Source organism: Parasteatoda tepidariorum, chromosome 5, assembly GCF_982258835.1.
Source record: "Parasteatoda tepidariorum strain Cologne lab strain chromosome 5, Ptep-v5.0, whole genome shotgun sequence".
NCBI classification, from domain to species: Eukaryota; Metazoa; Arthropoda; class Arachnida; order Araneae; family Theridiidae; genus Parasteatoda; species Parasteatoda tepidariorum.
Genome location: NC_141759.1, coordinates 25,334,189 through 25,359,547, shown reverse-complemented (window position 1 = coordinate 25,359,547; position 25,359 = coordinate 25,334,189). Strand labels below are relative to the sequence as shown.

At 28.8% G+C, this 25,359-nt stretch overlaps 1 protein-coding gene across 1 annotated transcript in view; it reads right to left on the bottom strand.

The window, feature by feature from the left end:
- The window catches only part of Set1 (SET domain containing 1), a 34,027-nt gene that overhangs the window by 6,103 nt on the left and 2,565 nt on the right, over positions 1-25,359 (bottom strand). The window contains exons 3-12 of the mRNA XM_071185628.2: positions 23,232-23,480; positions 21,324-21,465; positions 21,133-21,237; positions 19,305-19,575; positions 11,295-13,249; positions 10,831-11,004; positions 8,455-8,524; positions 8,214-8,369; positions 6,348-6,591; positions 3,897-5,095 (exon numbers count right to left, since the gene is read on the bottom strand). Coding sequence (XP_071041729.2) covers positions 3,897-5,095; positions 6,348-6,591; positions 8,214-8,369; positions 8,455-8,524; positions 10,831-11,004; positions 11,295-13,249; positions 19,305-19,575; positions 21,133-21,237; positions 21,324-21,452 — 4,303 coding nt within the window. The 5' untranslated portion in view covers positions 21,453-21,465; positions 23,232-23,480. The remainder of the gene's footprint in view (positions 1-3,896; positions 5,096-6,347; positions 6,592-8,213; positions 8,370-8,454; positions 8,525-10,830; positions 11,005-11,294; positions 13,250-19,304; positions 19,576-21,132; positions 21,238-21,323; positions 21,466-23,231; positions 23,481-25,359) is intronic.

Sequence of the window (25,359 nt, the reverse complement as noted above, 5' to 3'; positions counted from 1 at the left end):
TCATTAAACCCTAACTTAGCATGTAGATGCTTTCAACATTTTACCAAAATGTAGCTTTTTAACATTTTTTTAAAAGTGTTTTTTATACAATAAGGCACAAGGTGAAGAGAAACATTCCAATTTTTTTAACTTAACCTTTTAGCAGAACTTAAATTAAAATAAAAAATTAGTTTCATAAATAAAAATACATGCTTTCACATAAGTTTCTGATTAATAGATTTTAACTTACACCGAAGAGCCATTACATTATGACCACCCTCCATCTATATCAATGGGCTCGCCCAGATTTTCATGGTTTCTCACCCAGGAACAATGTTTTCATGGGGCACATTAGTACCCATAATTCTCATAGAACAATCCCTGACGTCTGTAAGCTACTTGAACATAGTTGCAGACCAGGTTCACCCATTCATGGCAACAGTTTTTCCTGCAAGGGATGATGTTTACCAACAGGATAATGCACCATGTCATAAGGGTCGAATCGTCGAGGAACATTCCAGTGACTTTCAAGTCATGTCTTGGCCCCCAAATTCACCTGACCTTAATCCAATAGAGCATTTGTGGTCCTACTTGGAAAACCAAATTCGTGCTGCAACGCTACCTCCTCGCAATGAGAGGGAATTGCAGGACCAGTCGGTGAGCGCTTAGTACCAGATACCTCAGACTACCTATCAGCACCTTGTGGAATCAATGCCACGACGGGTGCTAGCAGTTTTGAGGGCTAAAGATGGTCCTACATGTTATTAGCAGGGTGGTCATAATGTAATGGCTCTTCGGTGTATATGTTGTACCTAAATGAATTTAAAAACATTTTTTTGGCACTGACCTCTCTTTATTTAAACTTTTGGATTTCTCTTAATTTATAAGTGGTTGGCTGCAGAAATTGAAAAATATTTCACTAAGCTTAGAACATTATCATAATTTATAGTTGTTACTAATTACATTAATTTCTTAGCCTTCCATCCATTTAGAACCATTGAAAGTGTATAGTATATATTGTTAATACACTTTAACTAGTTATTTTATATGAAAAGAACTAATATATTTTTTGAAATCTTCTATTAAAAAAGAACAAGAACACATAAAAATTGCTTTAAATCTTAATGTAATAAAAATTAAATATCTTAGCTAAACACTTTAAATCAGTTCAATAAGTAATTAGGACTTGTACTGGAATAACATTTAAATATTTTAATTTATAATAATAAAATCATTCACACTGCTAAGTTATGTTTAGGTTTATTCTCAGAGTGCTGAAAACTAAAAGGGGCACATTATGAAAAAGATTAAAAAATAAAGCAAAGCATATAACAGTAAGCATTACATGAAATTCATTTTTCAAGACTCATAAGTTTTTAATTAAAAATTCCAATTTTTAAGCAGGAACAATATAATCCAAAAATAATTATAAATGAAAAAAAAAAATGAAAAAAAAAAAAAAAAAACATTCTAAAAAATTTGTTAATTGTCCTATTGTGAAAATATTAAACACTGTAAAAATATTGTAATGTAAACATCAACATTTAAAAAAGTATGTTGAAATGTGAAGCAATTTTAAGAATTGATTTGATTTATATGAAATTGAGTAGCGGAAAATTCATATCGCGAATGCCAAATTTAAAATATATCGGTCATAATAATACTGCACAACAGACTGAAAAACCCTATGAAAATGGGAAAACACTGATAAAAAAAAGGGAATTCACAAGGAAACGGGCAGGAATGTACTGGTTTCCTTTTTACAGGATGCAACTTCCTTTCGCCTCCACTTTCTGGTGGATTGCCCTTAATCCTCAACTTAGTGACATCATGTTTCTGAACACGAAAATGATATTTCAAAATCGCAGATTGTACGCAATGCATGCACAAAAATTTTCATGTTGGCAATTCTCCTGGATTTCTTCCCCCTTAATTCTGTAGACACTTTTTTCAGTGTGTAGAACACAATCCAAATTTAGTACAATTTGTAAGATTGATCCATGCCGCAGAACTTCAAAACAAAGGAATACATTTTTGCCCCTCCTATTTACTGATTACAAGACTTACACACAAGAATTTAACATTCATATATATATATTTCTTTATTTACATATATATTAGAATTAAGCATGTTCAGAGAAAATACAATGATTAAATAAGGCAAAAAAAAAAAAAAAAAAACCTGATTAAAGATGAAGGCCTAAAAATGAAACAGTAGTAGCTAATATAATGAAAAGAAATAAAAATATTTATTTTTTTCAAAGTTAGAAGATAATTCAAACCCTTGCACGTTAATAGGTTTTCTCAATAATTGGAACAGGATAGGAGCTTACAGGAATAATGAAAAACTAAAATCAGATTTGGACCAAAATGAAATTATTGTAGTTGTTAAATGTAATGGGATGGATGTTGAGTTGGTTTTTTGTTATGGCATTTTGGTCTGCTTCTGCCACAAAATAGCATCCTTTGACAACACCAAAAATGACATTCTCAAGCTCCATAGTGGGCCTAAGATAAAATAAGGGTAGTCTCTTTTAAATAAAAATTTAAAATAAAACTTTTCAGAAAAAAAAAAAAAAATCAGGACACTTTTTTGGAGCAGTATATATACTTTACTACTTTTAAAAAGGGCAAACAACAAATAAAAAAATATATATACATAATTTGCTCTACTTAAATGTAATAAATGCAAATTTTTACACAAAAGAATAACAAAATATACTATTTTTATCAGATTTACAATGTTTAGAATTGAAAGTTTTATCTTTTTCAAGTATAATTTTACCTAAACTGAACAACTTTTAATAGTCTCAAGTCAATGCATAGATTATTGAATAAAAAAAAAAAATAGTATTCATTAGTTAATATTCTCTCATATCAATTATAACTAAAATTTGCTATTGAGTTAAGATGTCCTTAATCAAATAATCTTAAAGTAGGATTATAATAATCTTGAAATAAAAACAAAGCGAATATGCCACTGAAGATTTTTGCTCAAAAGTAATTTTAGAGAATGATTCCTCAATTCAACCCTTAAAAATTCTATGGTACGATTACTGTAATTTTGATTGGAATCAATCATTTTAAAAATCATGCGAAAGAGATAAACCTACAATTGAGAAGTCAACCTTACTAGTGAATTAAAAGAAATGGGATGTTCTGAGCACACAAAAAAAATCAGGACAAAAAGCAACAAATCAGGAGTAATAATAGCGAAACAGTTTTAATCAGGAAAATTCAGAACAACTACGAGTCCTGTATTCTCAGTAATTTTCCATCTAATTTCGATTTGATAACTTTTTCTCACTTTTAATATACCATATGTAACCTCTAACTTTTTTCAAAAACAAAATGATAAGCTTTTGATTTTTCAAAATAAATTTCTATCATTGATCTTAACAAATTTCTTTACTTTTTTAAAACATCAATGAAGTTCATGCTTATTTTTTCAGCTTAAGAAATGTCTAAGAACTTACAACTTTAATGGGATTTGAAGGTGTATAGTAATATTTTCAAACTTTATTTAATGCAATATTTATTGTATGAAAATTTATTTATTAAAACAATCCATTTTAGTTATTTTAAAATTTGTGGAAATTTACAAAGAAATGCTAAAATATAAATTGAATAATCAAACATAGATAAATAATAATAATAATAAAAAAAAAATGAAACTAAGAGCAAAAATAATAAACTCATTTCTATATTAATATAATATATATACAACTTATTTTATTATATAGGTAAGAAGTAGGCTTAAATGCAGATTATTTGTAAAATACCTTTATGATTTATCAAGCAATCAATGGTTAGTAACCAGTCACGAATGTTCACAAAAACATGACAAAAAATTAAGAGACAGACAAGAAAACAATAAATAAATAAATATAAATAGAATGATGAAATCGAAAGGATATTTGGACAATCCACCCAATGGGTATCGTTTAACCAGAATCCTTGGGTATCATCCTGCAATAAAGCTTCGTAACTTCTTTGCAGGTACATGGTATCTTCCTGGTCAAGACCGTTTTTCAAAAATTCATAAAGAACACACATCTCCTCAATGACACTTCGTTTCGTGAAGCCCGTGTAAGTCGAAGGGGGTTCGGGAGTCTGTCTAATTTCCTCATAATTCTCTTTATAACTAGTTCTGCTAGATCGTCGCTTTCTCTTAACTTTTGTTTTTCTCTTTGGTACAACTTTCACAGGAGATTCAGGTCTCACAAATGGAGGAGTTACAACTCGTGCTCTAGTATATTCATGATCCCCACCTTGGAGAGTAACTGTTTTTTTACTAGTTTTATCACTAGTTTTTTGCACCGGTTTAAGAATAGACTGCTGCGGAGGAGGAGGAAGCTTAGGCGTCCTTATAAACTTAGGAACACAATAACTATGTTCGTGAATCATTTGCGTAACATGATTGCCATCATACTCTTCTAAGCTACAAATGTATTCTTCCTCACTGTTCATGTTTTCATACATCTTAGATTCATCAGCAGACAAAGTTGCTTCAGAATCAAAATCTAGCTCACCGTTAGTTAAGTCATTAGCTTGTTCATCAATTTTTTTAGCATCAGACTTGCTGATGGTTTCTGCTTCTTTAGCAGTTTTGGCAATGTCCTGACGATCAAACGCCGAATAGAACGATGCCAATTCCATTAAAGCTTCCGATGCTTCTAAGTGGCTAAATTCATGACTAGCTTCTTGTACTATATCATTAGGTGCTTCTGTTTCAAGAGTTTCAACCTCCATAGGTTTTTCCTTAGTAGTTTTTATTTTTTCTTCCTTTCCTTTAGTGTCACTCGCTGTGGAGTCAGTGTCACTGTCGCACACAGTTTCTTTAAGAGTTTTGGGTTCAGTACTCTTTTCAGCTTGTTTTGATATGGTATCTGTCTGCTCTTTTTCCTTATCTTCTTCAATTTCTTTATCACTTGGAGCTATTTCACCTTCAGAAATATCATCAAGATCATCACTAATATCCATCTTTTCTTGCTCAGTTTCTTCTTCAGCAGTAACAACTGGAGTTTCAGCAATAGATGATTCCTCATCACAACTAGTGAGACTATCTCTGGGTTTCTTTTTAGAATTATCCAGAACACCTTCAAAGGAGGTTTTTCTGAAAAATAAATGATAATTCCAAATGAAAGGATGGTTATATCCTTATTATATTATTACATAAACTATAAATACAAAACATAATGAAATTAAAAATTTAATTACAACATTTAAAAGGCATTAGCAAACAATAGTCAATGTAATGAAAATAAAACTGAATAGAAACCACAAAATTTTTAAAATTAAAAAAATTTCTTGCTTCCCCACCATGTTAGTTTTTTCTTTTTTGTGGTAGACATAATTTAACTGCAGATAATTTTATCTATTTTGAAACATATTAGAATCTTAACTATTTAAATACTTCGGTGTAGCTTAAACATATTCTAATTTTTTTTTTTTTTTTGCAGATGCACTTAGCTTTTTCTTTTCACAATTTCAATACAATAATACGCTGTCATAATCCAGTTATACATAAGACCTTCAAAAAAAAAAAAAAAAAAAAAAAAAAAAAAATGCTTTTATTAGTAGGAAAAGTTAGTTCCTTTGGTTTTGCTTAAGAAATTTGTAGGCTGTAATTTCCGTAGTTTTATACATTTTTTATCTACTAATTATAATTAATGTACTACTTTTGTAAAGAATGCACTATTATTGCTGTGAATAAACCTATTAATGATCTGTTGAAAAAACAAAACAAATCAGTAATTTTAAGCAATATTAAAAAAGAAGTATTAGGCTTCATTAACAGAAGTGATATCACTGAATTATTAAGTACAATTGGCAAATACATGCTCTTCAATATGTTATGTTAATACGATGTTTTAAACATATTTTAAAAGTGTTATAAACATAGATGTTGAACAGGAATTAGGCTAAAGTTTTCATTCAATAAAAAGCATGACTAGGGAAATAAAAGGATAAGCAAATTTCAGTTAATAAATTCTTATTTATGTAATTAAATTCAATAATATTTAGGTCTAATAAAAATTACAAATAATTTTCCCTTTTTTTTCCTTCTCTTCCAATCATTTTTTTTGTGCTACCTAAATCGCAAACTGGCATCCAGGTGATTTCAGTCAGAATTTATAATTTTCATGCCATCATTTTATATATATTAAGCAATTTTGAATGTTTAATCAGGTATTTATTTCACACTCCTGTTCCTTAACTCCTAATAGTTTCTAATGAGATTATTAATCTTCTTGCAATTTAGGTTTATGCAATCTTCTCTTGGGTGACATTATGTAGAAATCTGGCTTTATCTCATAATGTCTATCAATTTCATAGGTGGTAGAAAAGCAATAAGTATAACATACACTGGTTTTTCATTTGATGTAACATCAATCTTGGCCTCTTGTGACTCCAATAATTCTATACGCTCTTTTTCTTTTTTGATGGGAGTAACTTGCTTTTGTGCCAGCACACTATCCTCATCACTCATTGCAGACTCAGCAACCTCTTCATCTGCAGATTCTCCCTCACTCTCACCAGATGCAAAGTCAGACTCTTCAGAATCACTTTCACTACCAGAACTTTCTTCTGCAGAACTTGAATCTTCATCTAAAACAAATAGAACATTAATAGTATACTTAAAAATAAATAAAATAAAAAAACCCTACAAATTGAAAAAAAAAGTTTACTATAATTTTTTTTATTATTATGGTCTTAATGAATATACGATATTAATTAGTTACAGAATAAAAGTACTTAGTGGGTTTTTAATTTTTTTAATCTTAAAATGTTATATATTATATGGTTAAGATAATATATACATACAATAAATACTAAACACTGTATTTAAAAACATAAGTGAAAAGATTTTCATAAAACAGTAGCAAAACTGTCCACATATCTATGATATTTTTATTTACAGGGTTGCCACTTAAATCAGGAAAAATTCCCTGTGTTTTCCCTGTACATATTATTCACAATATATTAAGAGAAAACAACAGTTACTGGGCTCTTGTGTAAGCTATTGTTGGGCTAACTACATTTATTAGTTTTAATTGCAGCAAAAACATCTGAACATACTTAAATAATGCTATAGTAAATGAAATAGTTTAGTATAGCTGAAATATCATGGTTAAACATCTCATAGATTACGTTTTGAGTGGTCACCATTTTTAAAAAAACAAAAATAAGAAACAAAATTCCCTGTATTTTCCAGGTTTTCCCTGTGGAGTGGCAACCCTTTGTTAACCTCATTGTTTTTCAAGTATGACATAAATATTAAAACTTAAAAAAGTATCTTTTATGTATGTTCAAATTATAATTTAATTTCCCTTGCACATTTAACAAAATATTTATCAAATAAAATACAGTTGGCTCTTTGTTTAACAAATTTGAAGGAACTGAGAATCTAACACTATGTCTATACAGACAATTTATATTGGGTTAAATTTAGAATTTAATGGCTTAGGAGATAGTAGTAGTTATACTGGATAACATTATGAGCCTATGGATACAAAATCTCAATAATGGAATAAGCTGGCTCTAGAGAAAAATGAGAATAGCAGGAAAAAAATAATAAATATGAAGAGTGCATTGTGGCCATAAAACTCTCCCAAGGTAAAAAACAAATGACATTACAGACATACAATTGTTAGAGCAAGAAATTATCCTTAATTTTCTTAGAAACTTAATGATTAGATAGTTTATCTTTCAAAAATTTTTTTCTTCTTCTTAATATGTGTTTTTTTTCCTCTCTAGACAGAAGATTATTTTAGTTCAATTAAATGACATTAAATGAAATTCAGTTCAATTAAACGAATGGAGAAAACTTAAGTGTTTTTGCAACTAAGCAGTGAGAGCTAGTGTAGTACAAACAAATTTGCTTACATACATTTACATTAGGTGTAGAAAAATAAAACAATGTCAACTGCACATGACATTATACATAAAATGCATGGAAAATATACACAATCACAAGTTTAGCTGTGATATGGCTTTCTCCCTCGGAAAATTTAAAAATACGACAGCTGAGACAACAGACACCAAGGATTATAAGGTAACATCTTTCTATCGCCATTGATTAAATATAAATAAACAAAATTTTGAGTGCAGAACCCTTCCAGAAAAGCTTAAAACTCAACAGTATTTCCAACAGCTTTTTGCAAGCATACACACATAATAGCACTTCTGAAAATAAAATGTTCAGGTTAATGTATTTATATGATGCCTACCTGATTCTTCTTTCTCACTTTCACTTTCTTGAGAGCTCTGCTCTTCTTCATCTGAAGAAAACACAACTCTTCTTCTTTTAGGTGCAATCGAGTTTTCTGCATCTGATTCAGATTTTCGGCACTCAGTATCAGACTCTGATTTTAACTTTTCAGTATCTATTGAAAAACAGTAATAAAATTACTATTTTATCTTCAATATGTTTTAAAAAAACCAAGTGCTTATACAGAAGCATGACCATACCAGATTCTTCAGCTTTTTTGCTGTCCTCATCATCCAGAGGAGGAGGTGATGGAGGTTTGATAATTTTTCTCTGAAAAAGTACATTTAAAATATAAAAAAGCAGTAAAAAATATTAAAATATAAATACAATAGCTTATAAATCTATATAAATACCTTGTGGACAGTTTGTAGATGATGATTTAAAAGACAAATAAAAAGCCACTTTTCAATTAATTCAGTAAATGTCTTAATTAAGTTCTCTTATATGCATATTTAGATCTTATATGATTTTTTTAATTATTTTTTAAGTGAATTGAACATTTATTTCAACTTTGCCTTCGTTTCATAAAAATTTGGGCGTAAAAAAATTAATACAGTACTTTAACTGAATTAGGCAGTACTTGCCTTGCTTTTCTTATACGTTGTGAACATTTCTCTGAAACTACAACTAAATTCAAGAATATGACAAGTCAAGGTTAAAACAGTCTTTAACATATAATATGTTAAGCAAGATTTATTGATAGATCAAGTTTCATAGACTCCTGGAATATTTTTGAATACATAGTCATCATTATTAAATAACATTGATGATATTGTTATGTAACAATGGTGATTTTTCTTTAACATATTTTTTGAATGCAGTAAACTCAAGTTTTATAGATAAATCACTCACTCCTGGGAATAGTTTTGAATACACAGTCATCATTGTTATTTAAGTAGGCCATTTGTTTCAGATCAAAAACTTTCATGAAGTTTAATGTTGGTTAATAAAACTTGGATCAAACAGTTAGGATTAAGTTGCTAAAGAAAATTCTCAAAATTGAAAAAGTGTGCATCTAGGGGTCTGTCTAGGTTTTTCTGAGAGGTACCTATTTTGTGAAAATTAAAAATTATATTAAAAAATCAACACAAAAATATGGTAAAAATATAGATTTATCGTTTCTTACGGGATACAAAATTAAAATTTTAAGAAAAAGTATTTTTTGAAACTACTGTTTTCCCTAAAGTTGAATTTGTGAAGGTACCGCTAAACGGTAGTAAATTTGGCCTGGACAGACCCCTGGCATCTACAATATGTAATTGCTGTGTCTCTACGTGCTATTGATTTTCACAGCATCCATAATACTTTACAAAAATTTTCTCACAAATACATGCAATTTACTCATAGACTTCTGAACCATAAAAGCTTCTACACGCTACATGAGCACAGATTAAGTGATTGTACTAAATGACATAATTTTTAAAAAAGTTTATATCAATTTGGCAGTTATTATTTAACTTTAACTGTTGTATTACACTAGGTGAAATTTGTATGTTTTCGTAGCAAGCATAGTTTCTCCATAAATTCTAGAAATTTTTTTTGGCATGAAAATAAAGAAAACTATTTTACCACTGATAAGGATTTAAGGAGTGACATTTAATGAGTCAATTATAATTTTTTTTTATTTAATGGATTAGTTGAAGATAACTTTATGAAATTAAATTAATCAATCAAGTAATTAAATCTTAATGGATGTTTTTATATTGTATATGGTATTAAATCCTTATTGAGTCAAGCAAATGATTATTAACTTTAACTACTTAGATAATTAACTAAGATAATGGCTATTGTCGATTGTATGTTATTTGTTGTCCATTGTTTAAAAGACAATAGTTAAAAATAATAGATTACACAGTCTACAATTCTTCTGCTTTTTTAATGCAATCATCAAATCAAAAATATCGTAGCTTTCTGCTTTTTGTATATATGCAAAATACCTGCCAACCCCAATTTTTTAAATTGCAGAAGATTTACTATAAAAGTGTAGAAGGAATTACTTAAAATGCAGAAGACTTAAAAGTGCTTTTAATTTTTATTCCCTATTTAAAGAATCAAGAGTACAGTTATTGTATTGAAATGTTTTAAAACTATCAGCTCAAATAAATATGAAATAGAAGTAAAAAATATCCTTTTTTCCACTATCATATTATATTTTAAAATTAATTAATAACCTACAACATCAATCAGATTGAAGCACAGCATAAACTCAAGATGTCATAGTGTGAGCGAAGCATGCGAATACATGCCCTCATGCAAATAACAATATATAAACAGTTCTAAAAACGTACAAAATTTTTATGCAGATTTTCAAAAAGAAGTAGATATGAGGAAATGTGCAGAAAATGCAATGTAAATGCAGAAGAATTGGTAGTTTAGCAACTATATTTAATCAAACACAAAAACAGAAAATTAAAACTGATAACTGTTGTTGTTAAGAAAAAATGGTATTGCTTAACACTTAACACAACTCAAAGCAGAATTTAAATTTTTAAAAACATTCTTACACATTGATAGATTTAATGTATAGTTTATGAGAAAAAAACAAACAAACATTCAAATTAGAAAAAAAAAATTACCCTAAATGAAGGCATTCTTGGCATAGTAGCTCTTAATCCAAGACCAATACTTGCAAGATCAGCATTGAAGCCAAATGATGAACGGTTTGTATCAAACAGTGCACCGATTGATGACAATGCAGGAGCTTGGACTTTTTCAGGTGTTTTAATAGGAACATCACCTTGAGTTTTAAGCTGAAAGATTTTCCATTTTATATTAGATTCTTAACTGTTCTAATGATATACAGATAGATAAAATAATAATTTTTTTAAACAAAGCTTTTGTAAAACATTTATTAATAGTTTTTCAAACATGCACATGGTTTAAAAGAAATTGTCAATATACACATATTATTAAGAGTTTATTGCAATCCAATGTGCAATAAAGCAAAGAGTTACTACATTAAGTTTTCATCACATTTATGAGCATGCAATTTAATTAACAGAACATATAATTTTCTTTAAAAAAAATCTAAAACACTTACCTTTTCTTTATGTACCTGCTCATCCCACCATTGTTCATATCTTTTAAATGCAGTAATTTCTATCATTCGTTTGCTTATATCCTTTTTCATAACTAATTTCATTTCTTTAACAACTGCATCCAATACACCATTAATGGTTGGAGTATGTGGATCTCTAACTTCAATGGGTGGTGGCTGACTAAATGGTGGAAACACTGACATAGTACCCGGAGCAACAGGCTGAGAAAATCCAGGAGGCCCTACTGGATATCCAGGAGGTGGTCTCATTATCATTTCAGCAATTTTGGAAGGTGGAGGCAATGGCACTGATGAAACAGAGAAAGATGGAGGAGCAGTAGGTGGAACTGTAGGTTGTGAACGGTTATAATAATTTTCAAGCGAATACGGAGTATGATTGTAACTAGAGTTATAGCTTGACGCAGGAGTTGAAATTCCAGATCCCATTCCTGGCTTCCAAATACCCATACGAGCCATCATTTGCACTTGCTCACTAGGATACATTGGATGACTAACGGAAGCTGATGAACTTCCACTTAGATAAGGAGGTACAATGGTAGATGCAGATGATGATGAAGTTCCTGGTGCTGGAGGATTACCATAAACATTTGAAGGTACGTAAGATGGCGCACCAGGATATGAAGGATATGTAGAGGTCGTATCTGATGCTGAATACACTGAGGGACCATTTTGATGTGGATATAATGATGCATACTTATTTGTTTCTACAGCTGAATTAAGCACATGATTAAGTGGTTTTTGATTAGGAGGAACTTGAATTGCTCCCCCAATAACAGTTGGAATATGAAGTTCTAATTTGTTCTCACCATCACTTAGGGAAGACAACGACATTTTATCATCATCCTCAATTGGTAATTCATCACGCACAGGAGTAGAATCTCCCTTTTCATCTATTAAAGGAGATTCATCAGGTCTCTCATCTGGTTCAAGTTTTACATTCCAATTAATATTTGATAATCTAACTCCTTTAAGAGGGATTGGATGATTGAGAAGTAGATCGTCACGAATAACTATGTCTGAGAGAGAGTTTAATTTGCCAGAGTCAAGGTCATTGGTAACAACAGCCCATTTATGGTATTCAGTATAACTTAGAAAAGGAGATGGCGGCGTAGAATCAAGCACAAAATCATCTTCTTCAGGAGGTGGTGGAGGGGGTTCATCAGATTCAGGTAATGGGGGCTGAGGAGACATGTCTGGCGGCGGGGGTAATGGAGGACCAGAGCTCTGAGGCCATGATGGAAGGGGAGGTCGCATGGACTTGCCTTTGTCATTGCAAGACTCTGAGGAAAGTTCTCCAATTTGAGCTGACACAGCTCCCAGGTCTAAAAAGCTAGATTTTCCTTCTGTTTGTTTTAAAAGAAGTTCAATTCTAGTATCTAAACTCTCTCTAATGGGACTTTGTTTTGGCACACTCACTGGTGTGGTAGGTGGAGTGACATGCCGTTTTGCAAGGGAGTCCCAACCCGGGGAATTATTATCCCAAGAGCAGGAAGTTTCACCCCAAGGTACGGTAGGAAGTTTATTATCCCATGTATTGTTTTTTGATGAATTTGGAGGAGGTGGAATTGGTTTGCACTGAGTGCTTTGGGCATTATATTTATAAGCATATCCAGAGTCATAGGACATTTGACTGGGAGTTGAGTGCAAAGAGTGATAACTGACATCAGACTGAACACTTAAGGTGTGATCTGACATTCGACTACTATGTAGACTTTCAGTGCCATAACCAAAGTCAGATCCCAAAGGAGTTGTATGGTCTGAATTAAACACTCGCGCTGGCTCTCTCTTCGATTTATTAAAAGTACTAAATTCATTTTCACTTGAAATTGAAGGAAATCTTTTACGTGGATCACTTATCATCAATGGCTCTTCTCCCATGGAAGTTGTTCTTGTTCTACCAGAAACAGCCTCTTCATAACATCTAGTGCAATCTTTGCCTATTAATAAATACATTATATTTGTTATTATAACTATGTTTATAAACTTTTACATTTTTATTAATCAGCTTTTGAGTAAATATATTTTATTATTTAACCAAATTTTTGTCATAATGCCATACTTTAATGTATAGTAATTAAAAAAATAAATATATAAAGGAAATACTTCCTACATTCGGGGAATGTTACCATATTTTCTGTTTTTTTTTCTACATATTAGAGTTCCGGAATTCTTGATTTTACAAATTGAGTAGAGTATACTAAAAAGTTTATGCTAAAATAAATGAAAGTGAACAATAAATGAATAATTTATCTAGTTCATGTGCATGTTTAGAAATAGTTGGGGGTAAAAACTGTGATGTGATTTCACAGTTCAGCAAACACTACAAAAGAAAGTCATTAACCACATCTCTCAACTACAAGTTGATAAACGAATTGTGTCAAGGAATTATGCAAGCTATTTTTTCAACTGAAATTTAGTCAAATGTACAAGTCTACTTTATAAGCAATCAATTCTAGAAAAAAAAAATATCTAAATGCTTGACAATTCATTTGCAAATTTTTATTTAAAAATTATTTTGCAAACTAATAAATATAAAACTAGAGTTGGCAAGGTTTAGGACAGAAAGAATTAATCCACGGTTTAAACTGTCCTGCCCAAAACACTTTTATTCAAGTTATGTAACAATTTTAAAAAAAATATTGTGAAAAAAAAGGTTAATTTTTGAACAAGAAACATAAAAGTTTTTGTTTCATTAAAAAGTTTATTATTATTTTTAATATTGCAATTATCTATCCTTATGCAAAAACATAATTTATCAGTATTAAAAGAATATTTATTCATATTTATGGGATAAGGAATTCACTTCTGTTGTTCAATGAATTATGGAGCTTTCAAAATTATAAATCTTTTCTTTTTAAATTATATTATTTTCCTTTAATAAGTTAAAGCAAATTGTATAAAAAGTATCAAATATTTATTAATATATGTAATTATTATATGTACAATGGTTACACACATAGAATTTTTATCTTTTACCAATGTTCAAGGTTTTGGACACTTTAGGACAGTTTTAGTCAGTTATCATTTTTTTACAGTACATTATTTTTTAAAAAACCAGAATTAAAAATGTTTTAAATACCTCATTTTCGTTTGAAAAAAAAAATATAGTTTATCAAAGTTAATAAACATTTCTAATAATTTTTAGCCACCACTTAAAAAATAGTACATAAATTATCTTGTTCATTTTGTAGTTAAAAAAAAAAAAAATTTGACACAAAATTAGACAACAATTTTAAAATGTTAAAATAAGCTTTTTTTCATGCTACAACAATGGATACATGTTATGACACTTATTTACAAAATATAATTAAAAAATTTTTTTTTTGTTTTATTTATTTATTAAAAGAGAAAAAAAACAGAAATGATTCTTTTTTGTTATTTCACAAATACTTTTATATGTTTCATCTCATATAATAATTCAGTATCTTGTAATTATTAAATTCTAAGGACACTTTAAAAGTACTTTACAAATCAATGAGGAAATAAATTTCTTTTTTTTTTTAAAAAAGAAAATCTTAGTCCCGAGTGACACACTCATTTCATACATAAAGTTTTTCTTAAAAAATATTAGATAAAATGGTTATGGTTTTTCTTAAAAAATATAAGAACTAATACAATGCTTAAAAATAAAAGAAATGATAAGAGTTTTGAAATTTAACATTTACTACAATTAAGATGGAAGGAACATTAAAACGCCTATGACGGAAGCACGCAACATTATTTTATTAAAAGATATAGTGTAATTTAAATATTCCTAACATTATTTTTTTCTTTAGAAAGAAAATAGATTTAGTTACGACCTGACAATAACTTATATAATTTACGAAAAACAGGGAGGAATTTTAGATTGGATAAATTAATTAAAAAAAATTATTAAAACATTGTAAATCTAGCAATAAACTCTAAATTTTAAAATCTTATTTTTTTATAAGAGAAAAAACTACTTAGGCTAAAATTTGAACCCCTGACCTCTAAGGTGGGAATAAAAGAATATCTACCCAGAAGGCCAGCAACTCTATACATTACTACAATCAAAATGATATATTTTAAATAGGGTTGGGGTTTTGGACGTCCTAAACTGGTTTTGGAAAGGGCACATGGGTTTTACTGTCTTAAATTGTCCTAAACTGACGAAAACTGTCCTAAATTGTCTTAAAGTGTCCAAAACCTTGAACTTTGGTAAAAGGTTAAAGTTCTATATGTGTACCCATTGTTCACATAATAATTACATATATCAATAAATATTTGATATTTTTTATACAATTTACTTATTATTACTTATATTTATTATTAAACTTATTATTAAAGGAAAACAATATAATATAATAGGAAACTTATTATTAAAGGAAAACAATATAATATAATAGGAAAAGGTTTATAATTTTTGAAGCTCCACAATCAGGGATGTGATTGACAAAAACACAAAAAAGAGGAAGTTTATAACTGTAGCATTAAACGTGCAAAAGAAAAAAATGATATGAATTCAATAGCCAATCTGATAATGATTACATTATTATCTATTCAAATAAATATAAATAAATGGTAATTATGTTCTTAAATAAAATCTTGATTAAAATAATTTTTTTAAAATAATTTAGATAACTTTAAGTAAAAATGCATAAGCACGATTTTATGTATCACATCATTTTAAAAAGCATTTCTTTATTGGTTGAAGGACCTTTATGGACTTTCTCATCAGTTCTTTGTTTTTTCGATGGTCTTTTATTAACATGACTGATCTGTAGACTGCGTTTTGCAGACTTTTGATCATCAGTGTTGATAGGACAAGAAAGTTCATTTCTCACACAATTTTTAGAGGCCTTAGATTAAGAATCGCGATGTTGGATTTCAAAATCGCGTGAAAAAGAATCGCGATGCCGGATTTTAAAATCGCGTGAATAAGGCGATATCGGATTTTAAAATCGCGATGTTGGATTTTAAGAGTGCGTGAATAAGAATCGCGATGTTCGATTTTAAAATAGGGTGAATAAGAATCGCGATGTTGGATTTTAAAATAGGGTGAATAAGAATCGCGATGTTGGATTTTAAAATAGGGTGAATAAGAATCACGATATTGAATTTTAAAATCGCGTGAATAAGAATCACGATATTGGATTTTAAAAGCACGAAAATACAAATCGCGGTATTGAATTTTTAAATCGCGGAAGAATCACATCCCTGCACAATTCATTGAACAACAAAAGTGAATACCTTTCCTTTAAATATAATAATGCTTTTAAATGTTAATACTGATAAATTATGTTTTTGCATAAGGATAAATAATGCAATATTAAAAATAATAATAATTATTTAAAAAAAAAAATTTGTTTAAAAATTAATCTTTTATTTTTCACAATATTTCTTTTTAAAAAATTTAATAATTTCTGCATCACATGATGATAAAAAAGACATCTATTTAAAAAAAAAATTGTTATAAATATATTAGTTTAAATTGGAAATACGAAATAACTGAAAAATTTATTAACAGTTTTGAAGGGCATAATATCAGTTTCAGTTACTGACACTGGTGATGTATCACCACTATGCTAAAAGAATTGAACATGAATGAAATAAAAGTATTCTTGAATAGTACTATAGATAAATAAACCTGTTTAAGATTAACTTTGTAAATACAGCAGCTAAATTAATTATGTGCTATCAAATGATAAAAGGACCAATTGAACTTGATTACTGATTAATCTTCCTTTGTTTAATGTTTAAATTGAAGAGTCAAACATTATTTATGAAACATTATACTTTTAAAAGCAAATATTCTCTAGTCGATTTAATTATCAATATGTTATTAGTTCTATGTTAATTTTACCTTTTAAATATTGTTCAGATAAAATTGTGACATAATTTGAGTAAAAAGGTTTTGGACAGGACTTCAACCGTGGATTAATCCATTCTGTCCAAAACATTGCCAACCCTGATTATAAAGTAAACGTTAACAACTACCAGCACAAAAAAAAAGAAGAAACAACTGAAAACTTTAGAGAATAACCAACATATTTCTTTAAAGTTATATAGCCTTTAAATAATACTTTGAATACAGTAAAAACATGATTATGAGAGACAAATGAATGCTGAAAAATAATTACATTTATATATTTCTCTTTAAATATTTTTTTACATTTATGCACCAGAAGATTTTGCTAGTTTCTCTCACATATTTGATCCAATTAATTAATTCAAATATTTACAGAAAGTTTATTAAGTGGACTATTTGTTTGAACATAAAGTCAAGCTTCATATTTATCAAGTTGGTTTCTAATAACTTCTCTCCTCTCTCGAATTTGTAGTCTTAACTTTGTTGAAACTAAAAACTTAGCTGTAGTCTAAAGATATTTTTTTAGTGAAATTGATCTAAAAAATAGTTTTCTAAGCTTAAAATGTATTCAAGTTGAGAATAATCCAGCCTGACCATGTTTAATGAGATTAGTCATTTCTCTGACCACGCTCAAGATTTTTGTGTTCGTCGTTGCCAAGCACGATTGGCTCTTTTTCAACTTTAGCACAGTGGTTGAATATGAATTTAAGATCAGTCTAGGCATGCGCTTATTTTCACCTGAATTAGCAAGGTTTTTGAATACAGGTTTTGAATATAGCTGGCTTAAAACCTGGTTGGCTTCAATAATAAAGTATGTAAAAATAATAAAATATTAAAAAAAATAATAAAATATTAAAAAAAAAATAAATATTAAAAAATGACACAAAAATCATTAAACAAATTGCGTAATAAAAACAATATGTTTTAACCCTTAAGGAAATTATTGTCGCGAACCAGGCAAATATTGCCCATACGCCAAAATGCCTGATATCTCGCAGTTGCGAAGCAACCACGGCCGGCATGAGAGCCCAAGCAATTGGCGGCCACGAGGAAAGCCCCGAGTCACACGCGATGAAATGCACCACAATCTCGTCAATGAGCAGAGGAGGCCTAAAAGCCCAGTCAAAACCCGGAGGTGGAGAGCCAAAGACAGCTGCAGACTCCAGGACCAGGTGGGGCGACAGCAGCGTTGCAGCCACCCTGCTAACATTGCCCTCTGACTGGAAGGCATGCAAACCTTTTTGCCAAAACCAGAACACTTTAATATCAAAATTTAAAATTACAAAAAAGATTTTAACAAAAACACATTCAAGCTTTACAGGGCGAAGGTCAGCGCTGACCTGCTTTGCGGTTTACAAAGAAGCGTGTGAAGGACTCTTTAATGTTAGGAGTGCCTTTGGCTCAAAGTCTCTTATGTTATCTGGGCTTAGGTCAGTCCCAATAGTTGGTTCTGTGCTGTATACTCCTTACCGCTCTCTTGTGTGACACTCAGGTTCTACTTGTGGCGCTATGGTTAGTTTTAAGTGGCGCTATAGTTGTTTCTACTCTTTTATCAGGTTTTCTCATTAGGTTGCTCAAATGTTTATCAGTCATTTGTATACGATATTTTGTCTTAATTCGGATTTGAGTGCTAAGTGACTTTGCAACAGATGCTGAAGAAATCAGAATCACTAAGTAAATTTGTAGCATTGAAAAAAATGTAAACGTCTTACATGAAGAAATCTTACCTTCGGTGAACACGAGGTTGCAGAGAAATGTGTTCTGAAAGGTGTTCAGTCATTTGGGGGGGGGGGCATTGTGTTCTGCTGTTCGCACCGGTTCTGAACAATACTGGTAAATAGGGAAGCTAGATAACAGGGATCGAAGTTGAAAATAATGAAAGATCAAGGAAGAAAAGTGAAACGGATTTTATTCAAAATGGCAGAAGACGAATTTTTTTCCAAAATTCGTGCATTTTGCAACTGATTAATAGAGTGCGTGATGTTCTCGCGGTAATAATTTTTTAATGCGAGAAAAGAAAAAAATAACAGAGATTCTCGCGCTGTAGTGAAAACACTGGATCAATCCATCGCGGGACTTATTTTTAGGAAGATTTCTGTGTTTAGTCATCTAGAGTTAATGCAAAAATAATTTTTATAAAGTTTTGAAATAAAAGATCTTACCAAAGGGGTCCAAATAAACACTAAGAACATCTCCCATTACAGAGCTTCTATTTAACTTGTCAACACACAGTTTGGCAGCATGCACAGAAGTAAATGTTACATGGGCAAGTCTGAGATGCTTTCTGGTAGCTGGATGATAATATATCTGAGACTGTTCAACTTCACCATACTTTTTTAGCATATCATCCAAGAATTGTTTATTAATATTATCATTCAGATTTTTAATCGTGACTTGTAAAGGTGGAGGAATGCCAATATAGTTGTCATCAATCTATTAAAAGAAATGAGATTAATCATAAAAGTGGGCAAAAAAGAAATTAAAATTAGTGTTAAGTATAATTATTTAAAATTAATTTAACTGAAATTAAACAGCATTTCATAAAAAAAAAAAAAAAAAAAAATACTATTTACCTACAAAAGTAATTATTTTAAAAATAATTTTAGTACACTACATTCTTTTTAAAACAGGAACCTACAGACAAAATAAATTTTTAACTATCTTATGATTCAGAATAAAATATTTCTTACAAGGAAGAATTACACATTTAAACTGCATAATCACATATATTTTTATCTCAGATAGTAAGTTCAATTTATTGTACCAATTAAATATAATTTATAACTACATGTAAGAATAAAATGACATAAATCACTTAATTGTACCAATAATAGAAATTTATTCATATTTATTTGGATGAATTATGAATTATAAAGCTTGATGGTTATTATATATCCCCCCCCCCACTAGCACAGTCAATTATGTTTATAATTTACTAAATTATAATTTAAAAAATTCTTCTGATTATTTTTTAAATGATTAAATTCAACTAAATTCTTATTTTATAATTGATAAAAAAAATAGTCGTATTTTAATCTTTTACATATTTCCATTTCACTTTTTCTGAGCAAAGTACAGGTTATTTCCTTTTTTCTGTTCATTGATATGCACGTGCCATGCATTTCCCCCACCTCCTCGTAAATCTAAGAGAGAACAAAATCAGCATGCTACTCCTTTATGTTTAATTGACAGCAGCTTATTAGAAAAATCTGATCTTATCTTTTCGGACACAGAGGAGAAAATAAAAGATCTCTCCCTTTCCTGCCGCCCCCTCTCAATCTAAAGATCTTCAAGGTCACAGATATTGAAATTTTCTCTCGAGAAAGGGGGAGAAAAATACACCCCCCTAAATTCTCCTCTATTCAACTTCAAAGAAGAGTTGAATTTCCACCTTTTCCCTCAATCGTATTCGTTCAAAATGGCAGGAAAACCGAGCAAAATTTTTCTCGGTTTTCTGGATACCTGATAAATGGTTCTGTACTGCACTTACAATTTACATACAGGGTACAGTTATATTAGATGCTGTATTTATTATATAGAAATGCTTGATTTTATTAATATTAAAAAGAAAACTTTTACATTTATAACCAGATTTTTTTGCCTCCTTAAAGGACATTAAATCCAACAACGATTGAGTTAAAGTATGAATGTCATAATCTGAATGAATGCTGACAGCAATAGTTATAATTTAAAATTACAAACATTTGAAATGATAAAATAAAAAGACACTTAGCTTTGTAAATGAAGAACATCTCACAAAAAGCACAGTAAATGTCATTCAAAAAAGCTTACTTAAATACATACATTAAATAAATGATTTTCAATGCAGCATTTAGCTAAATTAAATTGCTGCATGAAAATGTTACATTATTGTAAATAAGATAAGATCATTCAGATATTCAAATATTTACATAAATATAAAGGCAAAATACAAAGAATTTAAAATTTAAAGGAATAATCAAAGATTATACATTTCCAATAAAAATGTACCTTAAATCTTGGTAGGATGAGATCTGCAGGCTCATTTCTAGCCCAAATAGTCGAAAGTCTGGAACGAGGATCTCTAACGTGCACAGTGGGATAATATTTTTCCAACTATGAAACATAAAAAAATAATAATTAAGAAATTACAAGGACAATGGTAATATTTAATTAAAACATTTTTTTACATAAATACATACACCAGGAACAACTCCATCATATCTATAAACTTTTTCAGGACCCTTTTTTAAGGCAGGATCTATAATAAGCTTGTAGTTTCTTTTCTTTTTCTCAGAATGTTCACTTTGAATAGGCATCATTCCATTCATTTCTGCAGTTTAACTAAATATAGACAATACATTAATATTAGAGAATATTCATAATTTTATCTTTGTAATATGCATTAATTTTGTAAAATTGAAGTAAAGCAATTTTATTTTTATTTTTTACATCATTTACATACAAAGTAGAGATATGCTGAAACATAATTTTTAGTGTCTTTTATCAAGACAAATTCTACAAACTTATGTGAATTCAAAGCATTGTGCTTATGGTTATAAAAGAGCACTAAACACTTAACGGAACAGCAAGTATTTGATAATTTCATATAATTTCTTAAATCAAATATTTGCTGTCAAGAAGGGCATAAAAAGTTGAAGATTAAATGAACAAATTCAAAATGTTTTAGAATAACTAACTGGCTCATGTAAACATGAATAAAAATGTCTAAATTCTTCATATTTAATATAAGCCAATTTTTTATTTTATTCAAAACCATTTTAATCATAATGTGTAAATTAATGTCTCCAGTGTAAATTATACAGGTGTAAATTAATTTCTTTAGCAAAATTCAGTTCTTTAAAATAGTTTGCAGTCACTACATGTTGAAAGTAGTTTTAATCACTACATTTAAAATAATAGTTGTAGTTAACTACATTTGTAACAAAGTAGTTGGAGTAAACTGCAAAAATAATGTAGTTCTTCCGACCACTGCAATACTCCAATTACAGTTGTTTCAATTTATAAAGAAATTAAATTCATTTTTTACAGAGAGTCAAAAAAAATTATGCTGTAAGATAAAGAAGACTAAGTAGACTTATTCCTTCTTGTTTAAAAACAAAAAAATTTTACTTACAATAAATCTGATAAAAAAAACAACTTCATAAAATTAGAATTTTTAATTTAATTATATTCAATCTACATTCTATTAATCAATATTAAAATTATAAATTAATCTCTATTCTATTCCATCACAAAAAAATAAGTTCACATTTTGCATAAAAAAAATTATCTCAATAACATTTTATATTTTCTAAGAGAAATGAATTTTAATTAATTTTTATTTTTTGCATAACTAAGAAATCCAATTTTCAAGAAAATAGATCTTTTAACTGCTTTGTTTAATAAAACTTGAAAAATAATTATTAAAAAGTAAACATGTTCTCTTATAAGTACCTCATATTTAAATACTAAACGTAAAAATGACGTTTTTTCAGTAATTAATTATGTAAATACAAAAGATATCATGTTTAATTACAAATATTAAATGCAGCAATTCGAAAATTTTTTTCTCTCTTTGTCATGTCTGCACCTTTTAAACTCAATTTTTCAAATTTTATGCAAAGAAAGTGCATAATTTTTTTTAAAAAAAAAAATAATTATATATTCATAAAATATATTTAATGACCTTTAATTTGATGTGTGGTTTATTAAATTAATTGAAAAAATTTTTTAAGCATGCCAGGCTACAAATAGTGTGAAATCACCTTTATAATAAAAATTTAAATAGTGGTAGTACCAATTACGTTTTTCACAATCTTAGGTATCAAGATATAAATGATAAGTCTTTGTAGATGATGAGGGACAAAATATTTAGTGTTGATAAAAAAGAATAACACCGATAAGGATTCAGATTAAAGGATAGTGAAAAAATATAAATATCTAAGAGTTAGATATCACAAAAAATTATAATTTAAAAGTACTGGAACATCCAAATAATCAAGTCATGTTCGAAAACAACTATAGATATTTTCATTAATCAAATGTATACAAAAATATCAAACACATAAAATAAAAAAATAATAAAAAATTAAGTAAAAAAAACTTACGTTAGTTTCTTTCAATTTACACCAAGCAATTAGAAATTCTTGAATGCTATGATCAATTTTACAGCATTGATTTATTCTATTCATGATTAAGAGGAGAAAAATGCTGTGCTAAGTTCATATGAAATTTTCTTTCCCACAAAGTTTTGACCATGTCGAATATACAATGCAAAACAGATTAGATTTCAGAACTTTCACATTAGAAACGATAATCATATCAAGAAAAAGATTGCTTGCATTTCCTTTGTTTACCTGAAAAATATATAAATATATGTATATTTCTAAAATAACGAAATATTTATGAGTGTGTTTAAGAGACATCACATAAAGATTTGCATAGGCAGTAAAAAAATGCAAAGGTACTCCTCGATTAGCTGGATGCAAGCTCGCCAATCCCCCCCCCCTTCTTACAATGTCTTAGGATTACTTTCATAAATAGCCAAAACAAAACCGAAAATTTTCATCAATATACAAAACAATATATGCATAAAAAATTGATAGCCGTTGAATTTCTTTTTAAAAATTTTTAATCAACTGAAGTCTAAATTATTTGATAACTTTTACTTGCGTCCGACGAAGCGATAAGTACCAATTTAAATTTATATTATTAAAACAATAATAATAAATATTTTTACTTCACACACAAGAAAATGATAAGCATTGTATCTTTCCTTTCTTTTTTGTGCCAAAACAAAATTAAACTCATAAATTAGGAATAGGTTACTTTATTGTGCTTACTACAAAATCTTATAAATTGACTGAAAAATTGATTAGATTTAATGTTAAATCCATCACTAGAATGATATGCAGAAGGTGCTATGAACTGATAAATAAAACACATAATTTATTTGTTCAATGTATACATAAGCTGTCAAGTTGGATAAGATGTTTATAAGAGGGGGAATTTTTACATTGTGTCAGATCATGCTGGATGAACAAAACCACCTTTAAAAAGCTTATTGCACTCTGTGCTAGGTAGAGCTAAAGCTGTATTCCTATTAGAGCAATAGAGTTGCAGACATACAATTTTTTTCCTGGACATCCCAAATCTAGGATAAGTAAATTAACCAGAAAACATTAAATTTTTCATTCTGTCACTTAAAATATAAACATTGCCCTTTCTAGTAAAAAACTACACAAAGGCATGAATAATTCCATTGTAAATATCTTTGTGATAAATTTGCATACAGATCTACACGTTTGTGTTGGCGACAACTCGATATAGCAGCCCTCAATAGCCCATAAATAAAAATCTAGTTTTCAAACTAAATCACGATTCTTTTTTTAAGTATTTAAAATAATTTAATAAGAAAAAAAACTATAACAGTAAAGACTAAAAATTTGAAAAATAATAAATTCAAATAATCATTCATCGAAATTCGGTTTTATTCTGACTGCAGCTAGTTTGACTAATTTGTTCAAATTAGTTTCTTAATATCTCAATGCTTATATCAATTAAGTTTTCATTTTAATTTAAAAGGTATTCAAGAATTCAATAAGCTAATTTTTTATAAATTTTTTTTGGTACTTTTCCATTTGTCATGTGCATGAAATTTCAACAATTTTTCAATACAAAACACAAAAACCCTTTCAAACAAATAGTTAAGTTTACTTGTCTACCAGAAAAGTACTTGCTATTCATTACAAAGCTTTCCAATTTAAAATATTTCATCCATTTTTTAAAATTTTATTTACATATAAGCAAATTTAACTGTAACTGTTGGTACATGTCGAAATCCAGCTATGATTTAGTTCAGTGTAAATAGAAGAAACAGAAAAGAGCTATTGCTGTTTTCCAATTCTTAAAAAGATTGAATTTTTATCATCTTTAAGTGCAACAACTGTATTAGCACTGAGGAGTGTGTTCTTTAGTCTTCGGGTTACAGTACTCATTTGATCTGATATCTTCAATGGATTTAAATCTTTTTTTTAAAAAAATACTTTTATATTTTTTTATAATGTTTTCAATTTTGACCATCACAATAATCCTGAACCAGATCTTTGAATGATCACAACACAATACAGACTTATAATAACTAATAAATATTTGGAGTGACTGTCAATTTTTATAACAATCCTGCTTATAGTTTTAACATGATGCCATAATTCTTTTAAAAATATTTTAAACATT